Consider the following 17,525-nt stretch of genomic DNA (forward strand, 5'->3'; position numbering starts at 1 on the left):
CTAGTCTCTGGGAAATAATGTTACACCCTTGCTTCCAAACCATAATTTCATGGTAATGATTTGGCTCATCTATCAGCTCAGTGCCTTGGAATATTGAGAGGTGGTTGTTCTCAACGGGTTTCCATTATGTTCAAGGGCAACTTGTAGGAAGTCGGCATATAGCCCATGATTTGTTTGTTATTTCAGAAACGTTAATTTGATACAGCGCTGGATAAGTTTCAAGCATTTTAGAATATCTCATCTATCACTACTCCAGGACATCAGAGATGTTCTCGTGATAAAGAGGTCATTGAGCACTCTCTGTTAGCTTACGAAATCCAACACAGCTCTTTCCTACATTGTTGTTATGAATTACGGTGCAATATCTAATATTCAGCCTCAAGGCTTGAATTTCCTTCCACATAAGTAGAGTCCCTATTATTGTGTTCTGGAGGTTGTAATTGTTCAATCAATACTTTTGCTTCCATTCCCTTAGTCAACTGCAAAGTTCAGGGTAACTTTACAGGATCAGTGTTTATATTTTGGGGAACAGGACTATAAACAGATTATTTTAGCAAGGGAAGCTTAAATCAGCTTTGTTTAAACTTCGTTTAAAGTACTTTTTTTAGCCAGAGTGTGCCGGAGTGCAGTTCTAGCACCTCTCAGGTGGACTCCATTGCGGGCCAGCACTCTACTTGCCCACTTTGTGCCCTTACATACTTCCAAGAAGCCCAAAACGAACATTTAAAGTCAAAACGGAAGCTGGCCAGTATGTGGCCTGTTTTTTAGATCTGTAACTCCACCTAGCTCCTAGTCACTACACTCCTAGCCGCGTGCCTCTACCATTGCACATGTGTGTGTGAGGGCCCTTCCAAGCTGTTCTAGCCATCTGCCAGAATGTAAGAGAACAAGGGAGGTGGGGGCACACTTATTTGACTTGCACCAGAACCAGGGGTGACCAGCTGGGGCAGGGGTTGGCAACCCGCGGCCCATGGAGTCATTTAAACGACCCATGAGCTACCCCCAAACCGAGCTGCCCGCTTGGCGAGTCCCCGCGCGCTGTGCTAAAGTGGCGCAGTGCAGAGCAGAGACTTGCTTCGGCGGCGCTGGAAGACCTGTCTGCACATGCGCAGATGCGATCTGGCCCACAGAACGATCTCCACAGGAGTGAACCGGCGCAGGCAAGGTAAACCTTGCCAACCCCTGAGCTAGGGAGACAGTTTGTTGTAGATTTTAGCACCTGTGCGAGTGGTGTGAATGCAGCTGTTGTCAAACCGGCATCTGTTCAGGGCTGCCTTGAGTCGCCCAATGACTTACTGTAACAACATGGTGAGTTCCAACAGAGAAAATGGCCTGGCTGAGAAATACTGGCACATGTTTGTCCACAAATTATGGGAAAGCTATTACCTGTTTACTAACTTTCGCAGATATAAGGTGCTAATCAAGGCAGACTATATTGGTATTCAAGTTGGGTTTCCAATTATTGTAGCTAATGTGCATCTCTGAACATATATATGCATATGAAGTGACCTTAGACCAAAAAAGATGTTCTGGACAGCATAAGGTCTCTTCTAATGGATGCCCAGGGTCTCAGCCAGGGGTATTTTTTAGTTCTCTCCACATACTTGTATATACTTAGGGAGCATGCAAGGCCTTGAACTGTACAGCCTAGTACTGTTCCATTGCAGTTTTTAGGCTATGGGATTGGAGCTGTGGTCAAGCAAGATGACATCTAGTGACATAGTGCCAGTGCAAAGACATTTAAGTGTGAGCATATCCTACCCATATATACATAGGCAGATGCCTTTATTATTTGCCCTTCAGTTAAGCCATGGTACCAGCCATCAGATTTCTAGTGATGTTTTCAAAAGTGGAAACAATTTTAACCAGGCGATTTTGGGGGAGGACAGAGAGCTTAGGAAAATAGAAAGCTGTACATTCTGCACACCTGATATCAAGCAATGATCAAGCAGAATTTTTGACATATTTTGAGCCTGTCTCAGGTAGGTGTGCATTTCATAAGTTAGAGAAGAAAATATGAATGCATAAGTCAAGGATTTTGCAGAAATATTGCTGCTGACAGCAGTATGTCATTAATATCTCTGTTTTCCAGTGGCCTTAACTAAAAAAGTATTCTGCTGTCTACATTTCACACTTGTGCTGCTATTCCTGATTTCCCCCAATTCATTTATCTAAGGAGTTGCTGCTGCCCTGGGACTCTGGTAGTCTGTCATAGATGGCAGGGTGGGTGTGTGGAATGCTCTGCCAGAGATCTTAAGAAGGACTGCAGCCACCTTCTTATCCTGTCACCCCAATGGTAATTTGTTCAGTATTGGGAGCAAGAGAAGTGGTTAGAAGGCAGAAGAAATGTGAGCTTTGCAGGTATCATAGAATCTTTTGTGAGTGTTGAAAAAGAACGCTTGCAAAAGCTCAACTGCTTTGGGGGCACATTATAGGATTTTTTTGGGGGGCTAACTGTGAGTTGCTTGTACATCCCTGCATTGAGTGATCCACTGAACATACAGCACAATTGAAACTCCCAATTCTGCTTGTGACCTTACCATAGGCATCTGGTTGGCCATTGTGAGAACAGGATGCTGAACTAGATGGATCTTTGGTTGGATTCAGCAGGGTCTGTCTTATGGTCTTATTGCTGGTGGGAAAAAGAAGTAGAGTTCTTGCTCTCTGCATATAGAAGCGCCATGGTGCATCTGTAGCAGCACAACCGGATGCCTTCATCTGCCCCAGCTGCAACAAAACATGTCTCTCTCATATCGGTCTCTACAGCCAGAGAAGGCGGTCTAGCCTTCCAACAGTTTTGACTTCACCCCTAAAGGTGCACTCCATTGTCTCCCGTGATAGACAGATGCCAACAATGCAAGAGCCATGTATATATAGGAGAATTCCCTAGATGCAAAGACCCAGGTTTGGGGCAAGTACTATTTGGTGAAAGAACCCCAGTAGATTTAAAATCACAAAATATGCAGCAAAGAGTAAAAATACAGGTTGTCAGACCTTTAACATATGCCCTTTAAAGTGAGTTCCAAGGCTTCCCACTTCCCCTGGCATAGGGGAAGATCACACGTTTGCTAAGTATAAAATGTGTTTACTTACAAACTCTCCAAAGGTGAGATTCATGTGCTTCCAAAAACTGCACAGGCAGAAAAACTTGGCTTAGTTGCAAAGTGGTGAAAGTTCCTAAATTATTGGTATAGGAACTTGAGTGGCTTGAGAGCCATAAGCTCTGAGCTTGGAGCAACAAGCAGCCTTCTTCACATGTTGACTGAAGGGGAAGAAAGTATTGATTATCTAGTACCCAAGGTGAGCTAAGCCTGGCAGGACAGCTTACTCTATAGTATTAACCCCTTCATGCATTGATTAGACTTACACAGATTAATTATGAGGCTTGTTATCTCACACTTATCTACCACACTGGAGGGGGTTTGGTAGAAGTGCAGATGTCCCTCTGTCCAGCTTTGCATGGTTGTGCTGGATCTTCCATCGGGGTGGACCTTTGCTGTCACAGAGCTCCTGACCACATCTCTTGTATACTCCCAAAATGGATCTGCTGAATTCTAAGATGGTGCAGCTACCAGCATTTAGCCCAACCAGGACCGCTCTTCTGTGCCACTCTGGAGCTGGCGCAACAAAAATACAAGATTTCCCTCCCCACATTTTACCCTATCCAGAGTGAACATTGGTGGCTATTCCTTTAAGCCCTGTTGCTGCACACCAGCGGCTTGGATTGCTCCCCTAATTATGATTTACATCCCTAAATCATTACTTTTCAGACTAGTGGGGAGAGAGTGAACAATTAACAGGCTAGCTTCTTCACATGCCATTTCACTAATATAAAAGTGTGAAAGAATTATTTCAGTAAGATATGATGTGATGTTACAGGGATAACATTGCAGACAAGAACACTACGTTTATTCCATTAAAAGCTATTTCCCACTCCAAAATCTCATTATTCACAGCATTTGCTAATAAACATAGGCAAGTATTAACATTGAGCATGTAAGTAATGTAATAGCAAATAAGACAGTCAACACTGTATTCCATTAATGTACTAAAAACAAATCAATTTTGGCAGAATAATTGGATATCTCAGTTTACTAAAGAAAGCAAATGAAAATCACCTATTCTGCAGGATGAATGACTGTATTCATTAGCGTCTATTTCATTGGATAATTTAATTAAAGTGTTTCATATGCAGTTCTAATATTACAAATTATGATATTGAAGTATGAATGTAAATGTTTTTTTAAAAAAATTACAACTCCAGAGTGTCAAAACAAAGATAAATAATTTGCATTAAATTACTTGATGTATTTACTAAACTATATGCTATCTGAGCTGCAAAAGTAAAATGTCAGCAGTGTGAGAACACTTAGAAACATTGGCTTGGATCCTAACTTCTTTTCTTTGAATGGAAGTTCATGGAATTGGGCATTCCTGCTTCTTTCTGCAGCCCCCTGTATCCCCTCTTGCAAAAAAACCCTGCTTCTCAGGGTTGGTGGACTGTTGGAAACTGTGTGGGAAATGATAGGTGAGGCTGCAGATTAAGGGGGAGGGATTGGCAGAAGTTGCTCCCTCAGTATGTGAGCAATGAGGACCCAAGTCAGGTTATTGTTGTTGTATATTTATCTAGATAAAACTGGCTTCCTCTATTACACATGGAAAGAAAACAGGTTAGTGGCTGGTATGGTATTGGCTCATTAAAGAGGTTTGGAATGAATAGGGGATCAATAAGTGGGTGTAAATGGTGGCATGGATATAGATCTGAAAGCATACGTCATGGAAGGTGATGGATGAAAGATCCACAAGTACAGTCTTTCTAAACTACTCCTGTCATTTTCTACTCCTGACTAAGCTGCTGAAGTTGTAGTTAGGACGGTAGAGGAAAGCAAAGTGCCACTTGGCCACCTAGGCGCTAGTGTGACAAGAAGCAGAAGGAGCGCTAGTTAAGTGTTTCCGTGTGCCTTGCAGAGTGGGTGCACATAGTGCCTAAAGAGTCTCTGTCAGTTAAGTGAGAGAGAAAGCAACTAACCCTCCATCTTCTGACTCTCATATGTCATTCTGCTTAAGCCATTCTAAGCTATGCCAGACAAACTCTCTTGCCCCATAGTGGAAGTAGTGAAAGGAGGAGCAGCCATTTTGCTAACAGGGACACTCAACGTTGACCAGAGCATCTTTGCTGCCACCAGCACCAGTCTCCCTGGCTAACCTTTCCAGCCAAAAGTGGGCAGTAGAGGAAAGAGGAGAAATGGGAAAAGAAATGATGAAAGGGGGAGCAGTGCAAGTTATGTAAGGAAGAAACCCACCTACTCTCCTCCCTCCCTGAGTCAAAGTTCCCTGTCAAGCTGATCAACTCTTAGTGTACTAACAAAAGAAGATATGCACAGTACATTTACTTCAGTCATGAGGAGCCACATCAAGCCTCCTCCACAGTGCTTTACTTTTAAAAAATAAAATAAAGGCATGGTGATGGTGGGCTCATTTGAATCAGTCAGCGCATGCACACGATCTGACTTGGAAACCCTTCCCTCCTAACTCTCAGATATGGATTGCAGTGGGAAGGAGGAAAAGGCATCCCGCCCACAACTTCACCTCTTCCAATATGAACAGCCTGCTGGCCGTCGCGTTTTCAACACGTGGCTGGTCCTGACCTAAGGCAAGTGTAAAATTCCCCTGGGTGACAAGGAAGAGATGCTTTCTCTTCCACCCGCATTGCCACCTTTCACAAACACGTGTGCAACACAAGAAGCTTCAGTGTAGTTTTTGCTGCTTTCTCCCCCTCTGTGTAAAAAATGCCCATCCCTCACACGCAAGGCCTCCCTCCATAATTCCCTTGCTCTTATTTACCAGGGCAGCAGCATCCGCCGCCCAGATGCCACCGGAAGTTCGCATATGGGCAAAACCGCGCGCAAAGCCCAGGCGCTGCAAGCCTCTGACCCTGGAGGTTCCCTTGGTGGCAAATACGCGCCCGGCCGCCTTAGCGAGAGGCTCACGCCCAGTTAGAGGAGCTAGAGGTGGGTCAGACGCCCAGACGCACGCATGCACGCACGCAGCTCTTCTGGGAGTACGAAGCGCAGCTTGCACGCCCGAGGCGGGCCTGGTCTCCAGGCGGCCTTGAACCCCCTCGCAACGCAGTTGCGCTCTCCTGCTTCCAAGACCTTCAAGAGCGCGAAGGAGGAGGGAGGAAGGGGTTAAGGCCGCGGCGCGCTCCTTGCTATTTGTGGACGCCGGTCTGGAGCTCGCCTCTAGGCTGCTTACTGCGCGGCTCAGCCTGCCTCTCTCCTTCGCTGCGCCCGCCTGCTCCTCCTCCTCGCTGAGCAGCAGCAGGTGGCGGCGGCAGGCGCGAGAGAGTTAACCCGCGTGGCGACGGCTGCGCGGGAGGCAGCCAGGCAGCGGCTGCGGGCTCGAGAGAGGCGGCAGCCGGGGCGGGAAGAGGGTGCAGCCGCGGCGGCGGCGGGTTGCTAGGGATGGAGAGCGCCCGTGTCACCCGGATGTGAGTGTCATGTTGGCCCAAACTCGAAGGGATTTGCAAGCAGCGGCGGCGGAGAAGAAGAACCGGCGGCGGCGGCGGCGGTGGTTGTTGTAGTAGCCACCCAGCGACTCTTCCCACCCACCCCGTTCCAAGCCCTTGCCCTCTCGCTCGCTCTGCCACCATGGGGACCGCCGGATAGCAGGCAGCGCAGGGGCAAGGGCCAAGAGGGGGGCATCGCCTCACGCCTGGCTTGGAGCGGCGACGGGCAGAAGGAGGGCGAAAGGAGCGGCGCCCGCGTCTCGGGGGGCCCCGCAAGAAAGTGACCATGATGCCCCAGCAGCAGCAGCCGCAGCAGCTCCCTGATGGTAAGAGCCGCCCTCACCTTCCAGCCCCCCACCTCCATCCCTCTCCGCCTCCCCAAGCAGCAACAACCGCGGCAGCAGCAGGAGGAGGATGCCTTGGGATTAAAAGAGCGAGGGATTTTGGGGATGTTGGGATTAGAGGAGGGAACCGCGGGGAGGATTAAGGGGCTGGCGAAAGGAAGGGCTGGAGGGCTGGGGGTCACGGGGTTATGGCAGGCTCCCGAGGCGAAGGCGAGCGAGCCTCCCGCGGCCGCCCCCGGTGCGCGGGCTCCCCGCGGCCGCCTCCCCTTCCCGCGGGAGCGCGTTGCATTGATTTCGCACGTCTGCCTTTCGCCGCGAGGCTGGGGAGGGAAGGAAGGGCGAGAAGCGGGACGCGGCGCCTTTCGACGGGAGGCTTGGGGTTTTTGTTTTTTCGCTGTGGGTGCCCCGGGCATGTGCCGTGGTGGTTAAGGCTCTTGCGGAAGGCGGGCGAGCAGCGCTCTCTCCCTCCCCCTTCCACCTCTTCGCCGAGCGCCGAGGGAGAGACGACACATGGGGCTCGTGTGTGTGTTAATCGCCTTTGCAAACAGGCTCGGGCAGGCGCTCCTGCTGCCCCCCCCCCCGCCAACCTCCCGCTCCTCTTTCTCCCAGAGAGCGAGCTGCGTGGAAATGATTCATCTCTCCTGAAATTGACAGCGACTTTGATATCGCACGCGCGCGCGTGCTTTTCCTCGCGCGCGCCAGGGGCAAGATAAGCCCCCCTCCCTCTTTTGGAGTTCACTTTCAGTGGTGCCCCTTTGCCAAGGAGAGGGGTCAAGAGGTTGAGCGCCTTCGTTTTTGACATCCCATAAAAATAGAAAGACGGAAGTGGGGGGGGGGGAGGAAAAAGGAGAAAGCAGTGCAACTTGGAGGAGGGGGCGGAATTACGAAACGGTTCTAGGAGAAATAATTGTAGAGTGAATCTGACAACGTTTGCTGTTGCATCAAACGGTCACCTGAGGCAGGAACTCTTCTTCTCCTTGGGTAACCTAGCAATGGACCCAGCTGCTGATGTGACCCGTGCAATCTGATGGGCCAGCCACTCATCATTCTCTGACTCTGTCCCCACTCTCCCTTCTCTGAGATTTAATGCAAGCTCCATTAATTCTTTGGTCTGTGGGAAACATGCTAGCAACATCCAAGAGTTACCTTCTCCCCAACCTTCACCCACCCCAAGGGAGCCATCTTAAGCTGTCCCCCAATCAACCTCTGTTTTGCATCTCTGTATGTGCTCACAGCACTGGAGGTGAAGCAGCACAAGACGCTACAACTAGGTTCTTGTCACTAGATTATGCAAAGGAGCACAGGACATGGCAACACCCGCGCCCCCCCCCCCCCAGTATTGCCTCAGTAAAGGGAGAAAAAGCATTTGTAAAGGAATCATTGCTACATCTTTGTTCTGTCAGAAGAGCAGTGATCAAAAGATATTAGTTCACCCCCTGCCTGTGCAAAGCTTCTTGTCAATTTCTCTTTCTCTAATTTCCTTTGCATTCCTCCGTCTTTCCCCCCTCACATATATCCTCAAGTTTAGAGCACAGTTAGAAGCTACTTCCCGCAGGCACACTTGGTAGGCTAGAATCTAAGATCCATATCAAGGTCCGTTGCATCTTCTTTCTTTGCAATTTAGGCTGCTTCTTCCAAACAATCCTTTAAGTGTAAACGTTAGAGAGATTCCAGTTTCATTGCTAATATTATTCTGTATTCTAGGATCAAAAAACCTTTGATTTGAGAGTTAAGGCACCTACTAAATGCATGTACAAAAAAAGGCAGGAAAAGGATAAGTTCAGGTGTCGATAAACGTGTTGAGCCAGTGCGCAGCAGTTGTGGAAAGGGAAAATTCTGTGTTAGGGGTGGAACACAAGGAAAGGGATTGAGAATAAAACAGCCAATGTTATAATGCCACTATACCAATCTATGGTGCAAGTTTACCTGGAAGACTTTGTTCAGTTCTGCTTGTTGTATCTGGAAAAGTATATTTGTAGGGTTGGGAAAGGTTCAGAAAAGGCATATTTTTCTCACTCTCTCATAATACTATAATCTGGAGTCATGTAATGAAGCTGAATGTTGGAAGACTCAGGACAGACAAAGCAACGTATTTCTTTACACAGCCCACACTTTGACTATGGACTTCACTACTGCAGGATATAGTAACAATGGTGGCTTTAAGAGAGGATTAGACAAATTCACGGAGGATAAGTCTATCAGTGACTACTAGCCGTGATGGCTGTATACTATCTATAATATTGGGGGTGGCATGCCTCTGATTAGCATTTGCTATGGAACACAAGTGGGGAGAGTGCTGTGACACTTAGGTCCGGCTTGCAGGCTTTCTCCATAAACATCCAGTTGTCCACAGTAAGAGCAGAATACTGGTCAGATGGGCCTTTGCGCTGATCATCCAGGGCTCTTCTTATGTTCTCATCCCAACCTCCACATATTGCACGCAATAAGCATGCTCTGCAGTCTCGCACATTGTGTTTGTTTATCACTTCGTCTCTGAGCACCCAAGCTTTGCCTTGGTCTTTCAGTCCCAGTTGTCCTCCCATACAGGTTAGGAGAACACCGAAGTTTAGGACACGGTAGACAATGGCCATTATGGGGATCAGGGCACACTGCCCCTCTGCTATCCCTACCTGCTTTCATTTTGAATTTTTCATTATCTGCTTAGCTTGCTTTACAACAGGACCCAGATAGCCATTGTTGAAGGGTGATGGGAGCTGCAGTCCAGCAACATCTGGAGGATCACACATTGGCCACTCCTGGATTAGAGCACATGGTTAGCAGTGACAAGCTATATGTGGGTGGCTATGGGCTATATATAGCCTATATATGGGCTAATAGATGGAGGATGTAGAAAAGGATATAAGACTGGGGGCACTCAAGCATTGATTCAATATACAAGTCAGCAGGAGAAAGGAGGAGGGTGAGTGCTGGATGTATAAGCTAACAGTAAAACGTACATTGGCATTGGCTTTGCAACAGGTTCTCTCTGAAATGAGTTAATTAAATATTTAGAATCCACAAGCAGAGCAGATTCTGATGTTCCAGTTCTACTTTTTGATTAAGAATGCACGCCATAATAAGAGTTTTGCAGAAGGCTGGCTGTTAAGAATTAAGTCTTTAGCTTTTAAAATCTAAAAAAGGTACATACTTTCAAAAAAGGTACATTTCCATAGACCAACAGCTTCATCTTTATCTTGTAGATGCTATGAATTTAGTATACCTGGGTGTGCTGTGGTGTGTGTGTAAAGGGCTTCTGGGGGGGGGAAACAACACAAGCTGCTTTCATTATACAGATGTTCTTGTTGCTGAATGACATCCAAAAATCTGTGCCCACAATTCTGACTACCATGCAATCATTCTGTCACCCTCTGACATGGCCAAGAAACCAGGATGGTTTATAGCTTTAATTTTAAAACTTAGACTTAGGGGCCTGGTTTAGGGAATCAGCTCCCCCCCCATATCCTGTGGTGTCTCTGAGTGTAGCCTTTAACTTTCTGCCATTCATTTCAACAGGAGGAAATAAATAGCTTTTCTTGGGACAGTATTGTGGTGAGAGCAAAATCCAACCCAGGGTGCTCTGCAATATACATGCCTTCCCTCTATGGAAGTTCTCTTATCCGTCATCACAGGAGGCATGTTGCTAGTTATTATCAAGGGTTCACAGATTTGACTGCCAGGTTGATTGCAGTCTTCCCCCATACCTTGTTTCTGCTGTCACACCACCCAAAATGCAGTGTGACAAAATGCAACATGAAGAGACAAGACTCACCCCTTTCCCAAGCCTGGAGAGATGCAGTGGTGGCCTCTGTTTTCATGCTGTACTTTGGAGGCAATCTTGAGTTTCTTCAAAATGCAGTACAAAGCCACAGGCAAGACTCTGCTCTGCCTAAGTCCTCTGTACACGTCAGTAGCCTCAGGAAAGGAGCAGAGTTAGTAGCAAACACAAGTAATGCTAGACAAAATTGGTGGATCCATAGTAGTAGCAATTGCTGTATAGCATTAAAGATAACTGTCTTTTGGGGAAAGTGTGTTCAGTTATCAAAGAGAGAATTACTATGTTAGCCAAGAAGCAATGCATATTTACGTTGAAAGGATTGGTTTGCTTGTTTGTTTATGTCAGCAGGGATACATTCCAGTTTCTGTAGTGATTGAAATGACTTCACATATTATGGATTTAAGAGAATCTGTAATGTTTGCTCTTACAAGCGGAGGCAGTTTGTACCAAACAATCAAATGAAGAAACTTCTATTAACTGGAAACTGGACTCTTTTATCAATTGTAAAATTGGTTTGATTGATTTGAATTCAGCTTCTTTGATATATCTTTAATATGCCTTGAGGATTCAGGGTGTGTTAACTTCAGAACGTGTCAAGACATATGCTAATGTTTGTAAATGTGATTCCCCAAGTCTTTAAATCATTATTATTATTATTATTTAAAATGCTTCAAAATATAGTGAAAACAGTTTAAAAAGGACAGGATTATTTTAAAACAGGATAAATGCATCTTCTTCTCCCCTTTTCCCATTTTTTCCTACAGAAGCAAGCTATGCAAATAGCACCAAAATTCCTCTTCCTGGTGACGGACCAATTCTCCAGTCGAACAGCTCAGCACCATCCAAGCAAACTGTGCTATCTTGGCAAGCTGCAATTGATGCTGCTAGACAAGCCAAGGCTGCCCAAAGCATGAGCACCACCCCAGCCCAACCTGTAGGATCTCTGTCCCAAAGAAAACGCCAGCAATATGCCAAGAGCAAAAAACAGGGTAATACATCCAACAGTCGGCCAGCCCGGGCCCTTTTCTGTTTATCCCTCAATAACCCAATCCGGAGAGCCTGCATTGGCATAGTAGAATGGAAGTATCCTTTTTTATGAGTGTTTTTTTGTTCTTACCATCTCTACTCTGAATACTCTTTTGTGTGTCAAAGACATGGACCTGGGCTTAGACTACATATTGCACAGAATTCTGTATTATCGCTGTATTCCTACTCCCCCCCCCCCTTTCATTTTAACCAAAATCAGCCTGGGCAAGTTGGAAATTGGAATGGAGAAAATGTCAGTAGAGAAAAGCTGCTTAACCCTTTCCCAACTAAAAATCAGTCCCCCTAAGCCTCCTTTATTCCTCTGAGGTGATGGTGGCGAAATCTTCCCTGTTAGATTTTCTCCTCTGGGTGAAAAAGCAGCCTGGGTAGGAGATTAAAACTGCTAAGTTATAGCCTGTCCATGTTGATTTGGACTTATGAAATGTGGCAGAGAGGAGTGAATGTTACTTTTATGTAAGCCTTAGATACAAGGTCTTGTGTTCTTAAAATGCAGTTCTAAAAATATCCTTTAATACATAGTGTTTTGGACTTCAGGATTTATTTCACATTTATTAAGCTATTGTTGAGGTGTTTTAGATACACATGCTTAGATTCATATATGCTTATTAAAGCAAATTACCTGATGCCACAAGATGAGACTTCATTGTGTCATCACTATTTAGAACTTCGTTCTAATAGGATAAATTTGTGCTTCCAAAATGAATGTACAGAAGAGCCTTTTGAGCAAGATGGGTAATATGTTACCTTGCTAAAGAAAGTTGCCTTTTTTGATATAGTCAGTACACTAACCCCACAATCCTATACATTTCTAGCCAGAACTAAGTCCTACTGAGTTCAATTGGGGTTGCTCAGAGGTAAATGGGATTGCAGCTTCCAATTTCAGTTGAACCAACCCATGCATAAGTATGTGGCTGGTCAAAACTGTTATTTTTATATCCATAAATGCTACAGATTTTTCACTAGCACATTCTTACATTTTTCTCCCTAGCTAATAATCTCTATGTACCCATGTAAAATTGATGTGCCAAAATTGGGTTGGATCCAGATATAGGCATATATCACTGTGGTTTTATTCCATGGCTGTTGTGCCTATGCAGATTCCATTAGCACTAATGATCTGTATCTACACTGAGGAGAGAACTGATCTGTAAGCATTTCAAATATTTGAATCAAAATATTGATTTAATATTATAGTAATTGGATATATCTATATCTATAATCTGTATATATATTGTGTGAAATAATGTAATTGTGCAGTTTCTTACTAAAAAGAGGGCATTGATGAAAGGTCATGTGCTGAAAAAGATTTAGGTGAGACAATATAATGGATGCTTGTGGAGGAGGGGTTGTCACTTCCATCAGTCAAAAGAAGAGCCTGAACGTGTCAGTTTTACTTCAGAAACAAGCCTATTGTTCTTAATGCAGAAATTAGTAAGGAATTAGACTGAGTTTTATATAAATATATCCCAACACTGGATGATCCTTAACAAGATACTTCAGACCATTTGACATATTTATATTACTGGCTATTTTTGCCAATTGTGTGGCCTTAGCTGTTTACATCCCATTCCCAGAAGATGATTCTAATTCAACAAATCAAAACTTGGTAAGTATGTGGGGTTTTTTTTGGATTTCCCTCCTGTGCTTGAAGTTCTTTAATTTTTTTTTTTAAAAAGTACATGAAACCTTAATAAAAGTATGGAATGAATTATACATTTAGTTGGGGTGGGTGAGATGAGAACCAACATTCTAAAATGTGTTTTGCTGCTTTGGTTGCCAGTTCCAATAGGCACGCTCTGGTTTCTGATATAAGATGGTTTATGATAATTCTTGGCACGATACAAATGCATTTTGAGGAACACAGTAATTGGATTTATATGTTGCTGATGTTTTATACCGTCTGCCGTCTTAGTGCTCAGCCCTCACATGATCTTTTATTTCTCTATTCATGTAGTTTTAATTATTTTCACATTTTAAAATAAAAATCATGGTAGCATTGAATGGTTTATATTATCAATAGAGATGTACCTTTAAATGCATTATTCTGTGATAACGATTTACTGGGAAGTAATGGACAAAGTTAGCTCCCTAATTAAGAGATTAGACTCTGGAAGGAAGGGTATCATAATGCTGTTGATTTCAGTGAGAGCATCAGTGGGGTTTGACCCATGTAAATGCAGCAGATACCAAGGTTTATATATTAAAACAATGGACTTGTATCCAAAGGTATTCTTCTGCTAGTGGAAAGTCTCTTTTGCACATGGAATCACTGTTTACAAACTAGTAGATGACTGCATGATAAAATGATTCTCCAAACCCAAAGAAGGTTCTCTACTGTGCAAGTTATCTCTCCAGCCTTTTTCACAGGATCATTTTATGATCCTCTAGAGTTCATATATGACAGCCTGTGTCTTCCAGTGAACACCTACATTTCTCATACTGTAACACAACTGCCCCCCTCCCCATACAATGTGACTCTGTGGTCTAGTGCAGGGGTCAGCAAACTTTTTCAGCAGGGGGCCGGTCCACTGTCCGTCAGACCTTGTGGGGGCCGGACTATGTTGTTTGGGGGGGGGGGGAAATGAATGAATTCCTATGCCCCACAAATAACCCAGAGATGCATTTTAAATAAAAGGACACATTCTACTCATGTAAAAACACGCTGATTCCCGGAGCGTCTGCGGGCTAGATTTAGAAGGTTATTGGGCCGGATCCGGCCCCGGGCCTTAGTTTGCCTACCCATGGTCTAGTGACTTGGAAAACATACCTAGGGACGGTTCAAATGTGGCCACTTCCTCATGTTGGGATTTCTGTTTATGTATGGGGGATTTTTTTTTAAGTGTCCTCATGTGAACATCAGGTCCTATGTGAAAAACTTCCCATGTTAGATAGCAAGCTAGTTTTTAAGCCTTCTGTGCAGTTTGATTTTTTTCTAATGCTTGAGGTGAGGCATAGGGTCTTTGTAACAAATCATGTACATCCTTCCAGGATGAAAGCAGAGGTGGTCTGCAGATCGTTGTTTGAGCATATTGCCAGCCCCAAATAAATAGATCTGAGTAATCTTTTGATTCTGTTAGTCACGATTGATTTTGTCATTATTTTCTCAATCTTTTAAAATATATTGGTGCTTATCATCCTCAGTTTAGTATTTTTAGAGGTACAATCAAACACTTCTTTGGTATCCTTTGATTGAAACATATAAAACCAAATGGGAAGAATTCAACATTTCTTGATATGCAGTTTTTGCTTGCTCGTATCTTAGCTTGAGATTCTGTATACGAGGAGTGCTTTGAAGTCTGTAATACTAAATAGTGTTGGTTTGTTTCTCTTTTGGGGTTTTTTTTGTCACTGCACAATGAAGGCACTTGTTTGAAAAGCCCCTTAAAACATTGGTTACCTGTTTTTACACACACACACACACACACACACACACACACTGCCTTCGGTATTCTTAATTTACTGAGATTATGATATTAAACAGCTACAGACAACAAAAACCGGGAAAAACAGCACAATTTAGGTCACTGTAAAGAACAATCTATGTAGCGGTGTGTCTGAGCAGTCTGTTTTTGCTCCCAGAAATTTAGGACACAAATCTCTGTCACTGTCAATCCACTAGGAGGTCTGTGCTAATAACCAATATCATAAAGCATTATTTGAAGTGGGTAAAGCATCTGTCTGCATCAGAGGCTGGCAATTTATTGAATTTTAGCTGGGTTCATCTTGTTTTAACTTTGCACCTTTATGCCTTGTCCAAAACCAATCGTTTTTGCTTAGTTCATGGGCAAGTTTAAGTATTTTATTTTTATACGTCTTGCTTTCATTTTTTAAAAATGCCTTTGATGTTTCTTTACACAAAAAACCTTGTAGATTTTTCACAGAGTTTTACACTGGGTATTGGCAATAGAGCTCTCATTGGACTGTATGTATTATGCAACTGTGTGTTCAGAGAAACACATTTTACATTTGCACAAATCCTTAATGACTTTGTTGAGCAGTGAGGAAAAGCTTAATTGGCTACAATTTATTTGAATTGATTATTGCATACAAAGCTATTTAGATGGATGAGGAACATTTAAAAACAACAGCTCTGTAATATTTACCGTATTTTTTGCTCTATAGGACGCACCAGACCACAAGACGCACCTAGTTTTTGGAGGAGGAAAACAAGAAAAAAAATATTCTGAATCTCAGAAGCCAGAACAGCAAGAGGATTCGCTGCGCAGTGAAAGCAGCAATCCCTCTTGCTGTTCTGGCTTCTGGGATAGCTGTGCAGCCTGCACTTGCTCCATAAGACGCACACACATTTCACCTTACTTTTTAGGTGGGAAAAAGTGAGTCTTATAGAGCAAAAAACCCCGGTAATTCTACAGTACAGTGGAACCTCGGGTTGCGAATGTGATCCATGAGAGAGGCACGTTCGCAACCCGCAGCACTGCGTCTGCGCACGCGCGGGTCGCGATTCAGCGCTTCTGCGCATGCCAAAAACCCGGAAGTAACCCGTTCCAGTACTTCCGGGTTTGGTGCGGTGCGCAACCCGAAAACGCGTAACCTGAAGCGTCTGTAACCCGAGGTACCACTGTACGTAATTGATAGCCCCTGCACCATGAATTGTGTATTTTACAGTAAATTTTACTGACTATAAATCAGGGTGGGCTGGCCACAGGTCGGCTGCCCATGTTGCAGGGTAGACTAGTCCAGACTGTTAGGGCTTTGAACGGGTCCATTCTGCGTATGGCTGCAGTGGGTGTCACCCACAGTCTTTGGGTTAATCTGACAGCCCGACTACATATAATTGGCAGGGTTCTGAACTTTAGAAGGGGAAAGGTGACAGCTTGTTTGCTTGTGAACAATTCTCACTACAGCCAACCGAAGACAACCAACCACTCCCTAAGCCACCCCTAACCTCTCTCACCACCAAGGAAACACAACAAATGAATAGTAAGAGAACCCTTACAATTAACACTGACACCCTCCCACTATGTAGAATAAAAGAAGCATAGCCACCCCACCCCACTCACCATTCTTCCCTCCTCTTCTTCCCCCCTTTTCTTTTCTCTTTTTCTTCCTAATTGTTTAAACCAATTCATGAACCAAGAACTTATATGTTGACCACTAATAATGAAATATATGCTGTAGATATTTTTCCACATTTATTATGCTGTTTTTGTGATATACAAATGACATGAGAAAACTTGGTATACTTATTTGTATAACATTATTCTTGTTTATAAAACTCAGTAAAAAACAAACAAAACAAAGCAGCATATAGGAAGAATATCTGCCAATGCCATTGTGTATTGCGCACCTTGAATGCCAACACTAGAAGTGCCTCTTTTATAATAGATTAAGTTTTAGTTTACAATGGTGGCACTCCCTGCCTACGTTAGGAAATGAAGACATTCTTCTGCGTATTGTGTGAAGGGTAAAAAGGAATTGCTGAGATCTGGAAGATATTTTTATTTTATTGTCGCCCAGACCACGTGCATCACTAGCAGCATAGCTGATTACACCGACAGTGAGCAGTTCACTTTAGTGAATAATATCAGTATGTCAGCTTCTCTATTAGGTGACTTATATGGCGGATTATAAAGTTTAATCCATCTTCCATGGAATGCAATCAACACAGTAGGCAAGGTGGGTGAAACTATTAATTGTACAATCAATTTCCGCCCCCGAATGGATTCTCACAGTAAACGTTAGATTAATACAAATTGTGACTGACAGCACTTATAAATAAAATTTACCCATCAACTCATCCAAGGCATTTTGAATCAATTTACAGTGGAGAACTTTGTAAACTAAATGATGACCCCCATATTTCAGCTTGCTCAGCACGATACTTTGCCTA

The 17,525-nt window shown here is 44.1% G+C and overlaps 1 protein-coding gene across 38 annotated transcripts in view; it reads left to right on the forward strand.

Moving 5' to 3' along the window:
• Positions 1-4,172: 4,172 nt before the first annotated feature.
• CACNA1D (calcium voltage-gated channel subunit alpha1 D) overlaps positions 4,173-17,525 on the forward strand; it is a 187,129-nt gene continuing 173,776 nt past the window's right edge. For 10 of the 38 annotated variants that reach the window (XM_083489131.1, XM_083489139.1, XM_083489141.1 and 7 more), the window contains exons 1-3: positions 4,919-6,834; positions 11,392-11,710; positions 13,175-13,280. In XM_083489131.1, coding sequence (XP_083345257.1) covers positions 6,795-6,834; positions 11,392-11,710; positions 13,175-13,280 — 465 coding nt within the window. In that variant the 5' untranslated portion in view covers positions 4,919-6,794. Of the gene's footprint in view, positions 6,835-11,391; positions 11,711-13,174; positions 13,281-17,525 lie in introns of all 38 variants that reach the window. The other 28 variants (XM_083489146.1, XM_083489128.1, XM_083489140.1 and 25 more) reach the window with 13 other exon arrangements.

Source organism: Podarcis liolepis (assembly GCF_965112155.1).
Source record: "Podarcis liolepis genome assembly, chromosome: 2".
Lineage (NCBI taxonomy): Eukaryota > Metazoa > Chordata > Lepidosauria > Squamata > Lacertidae > Podarcis > Podarcis liolepis.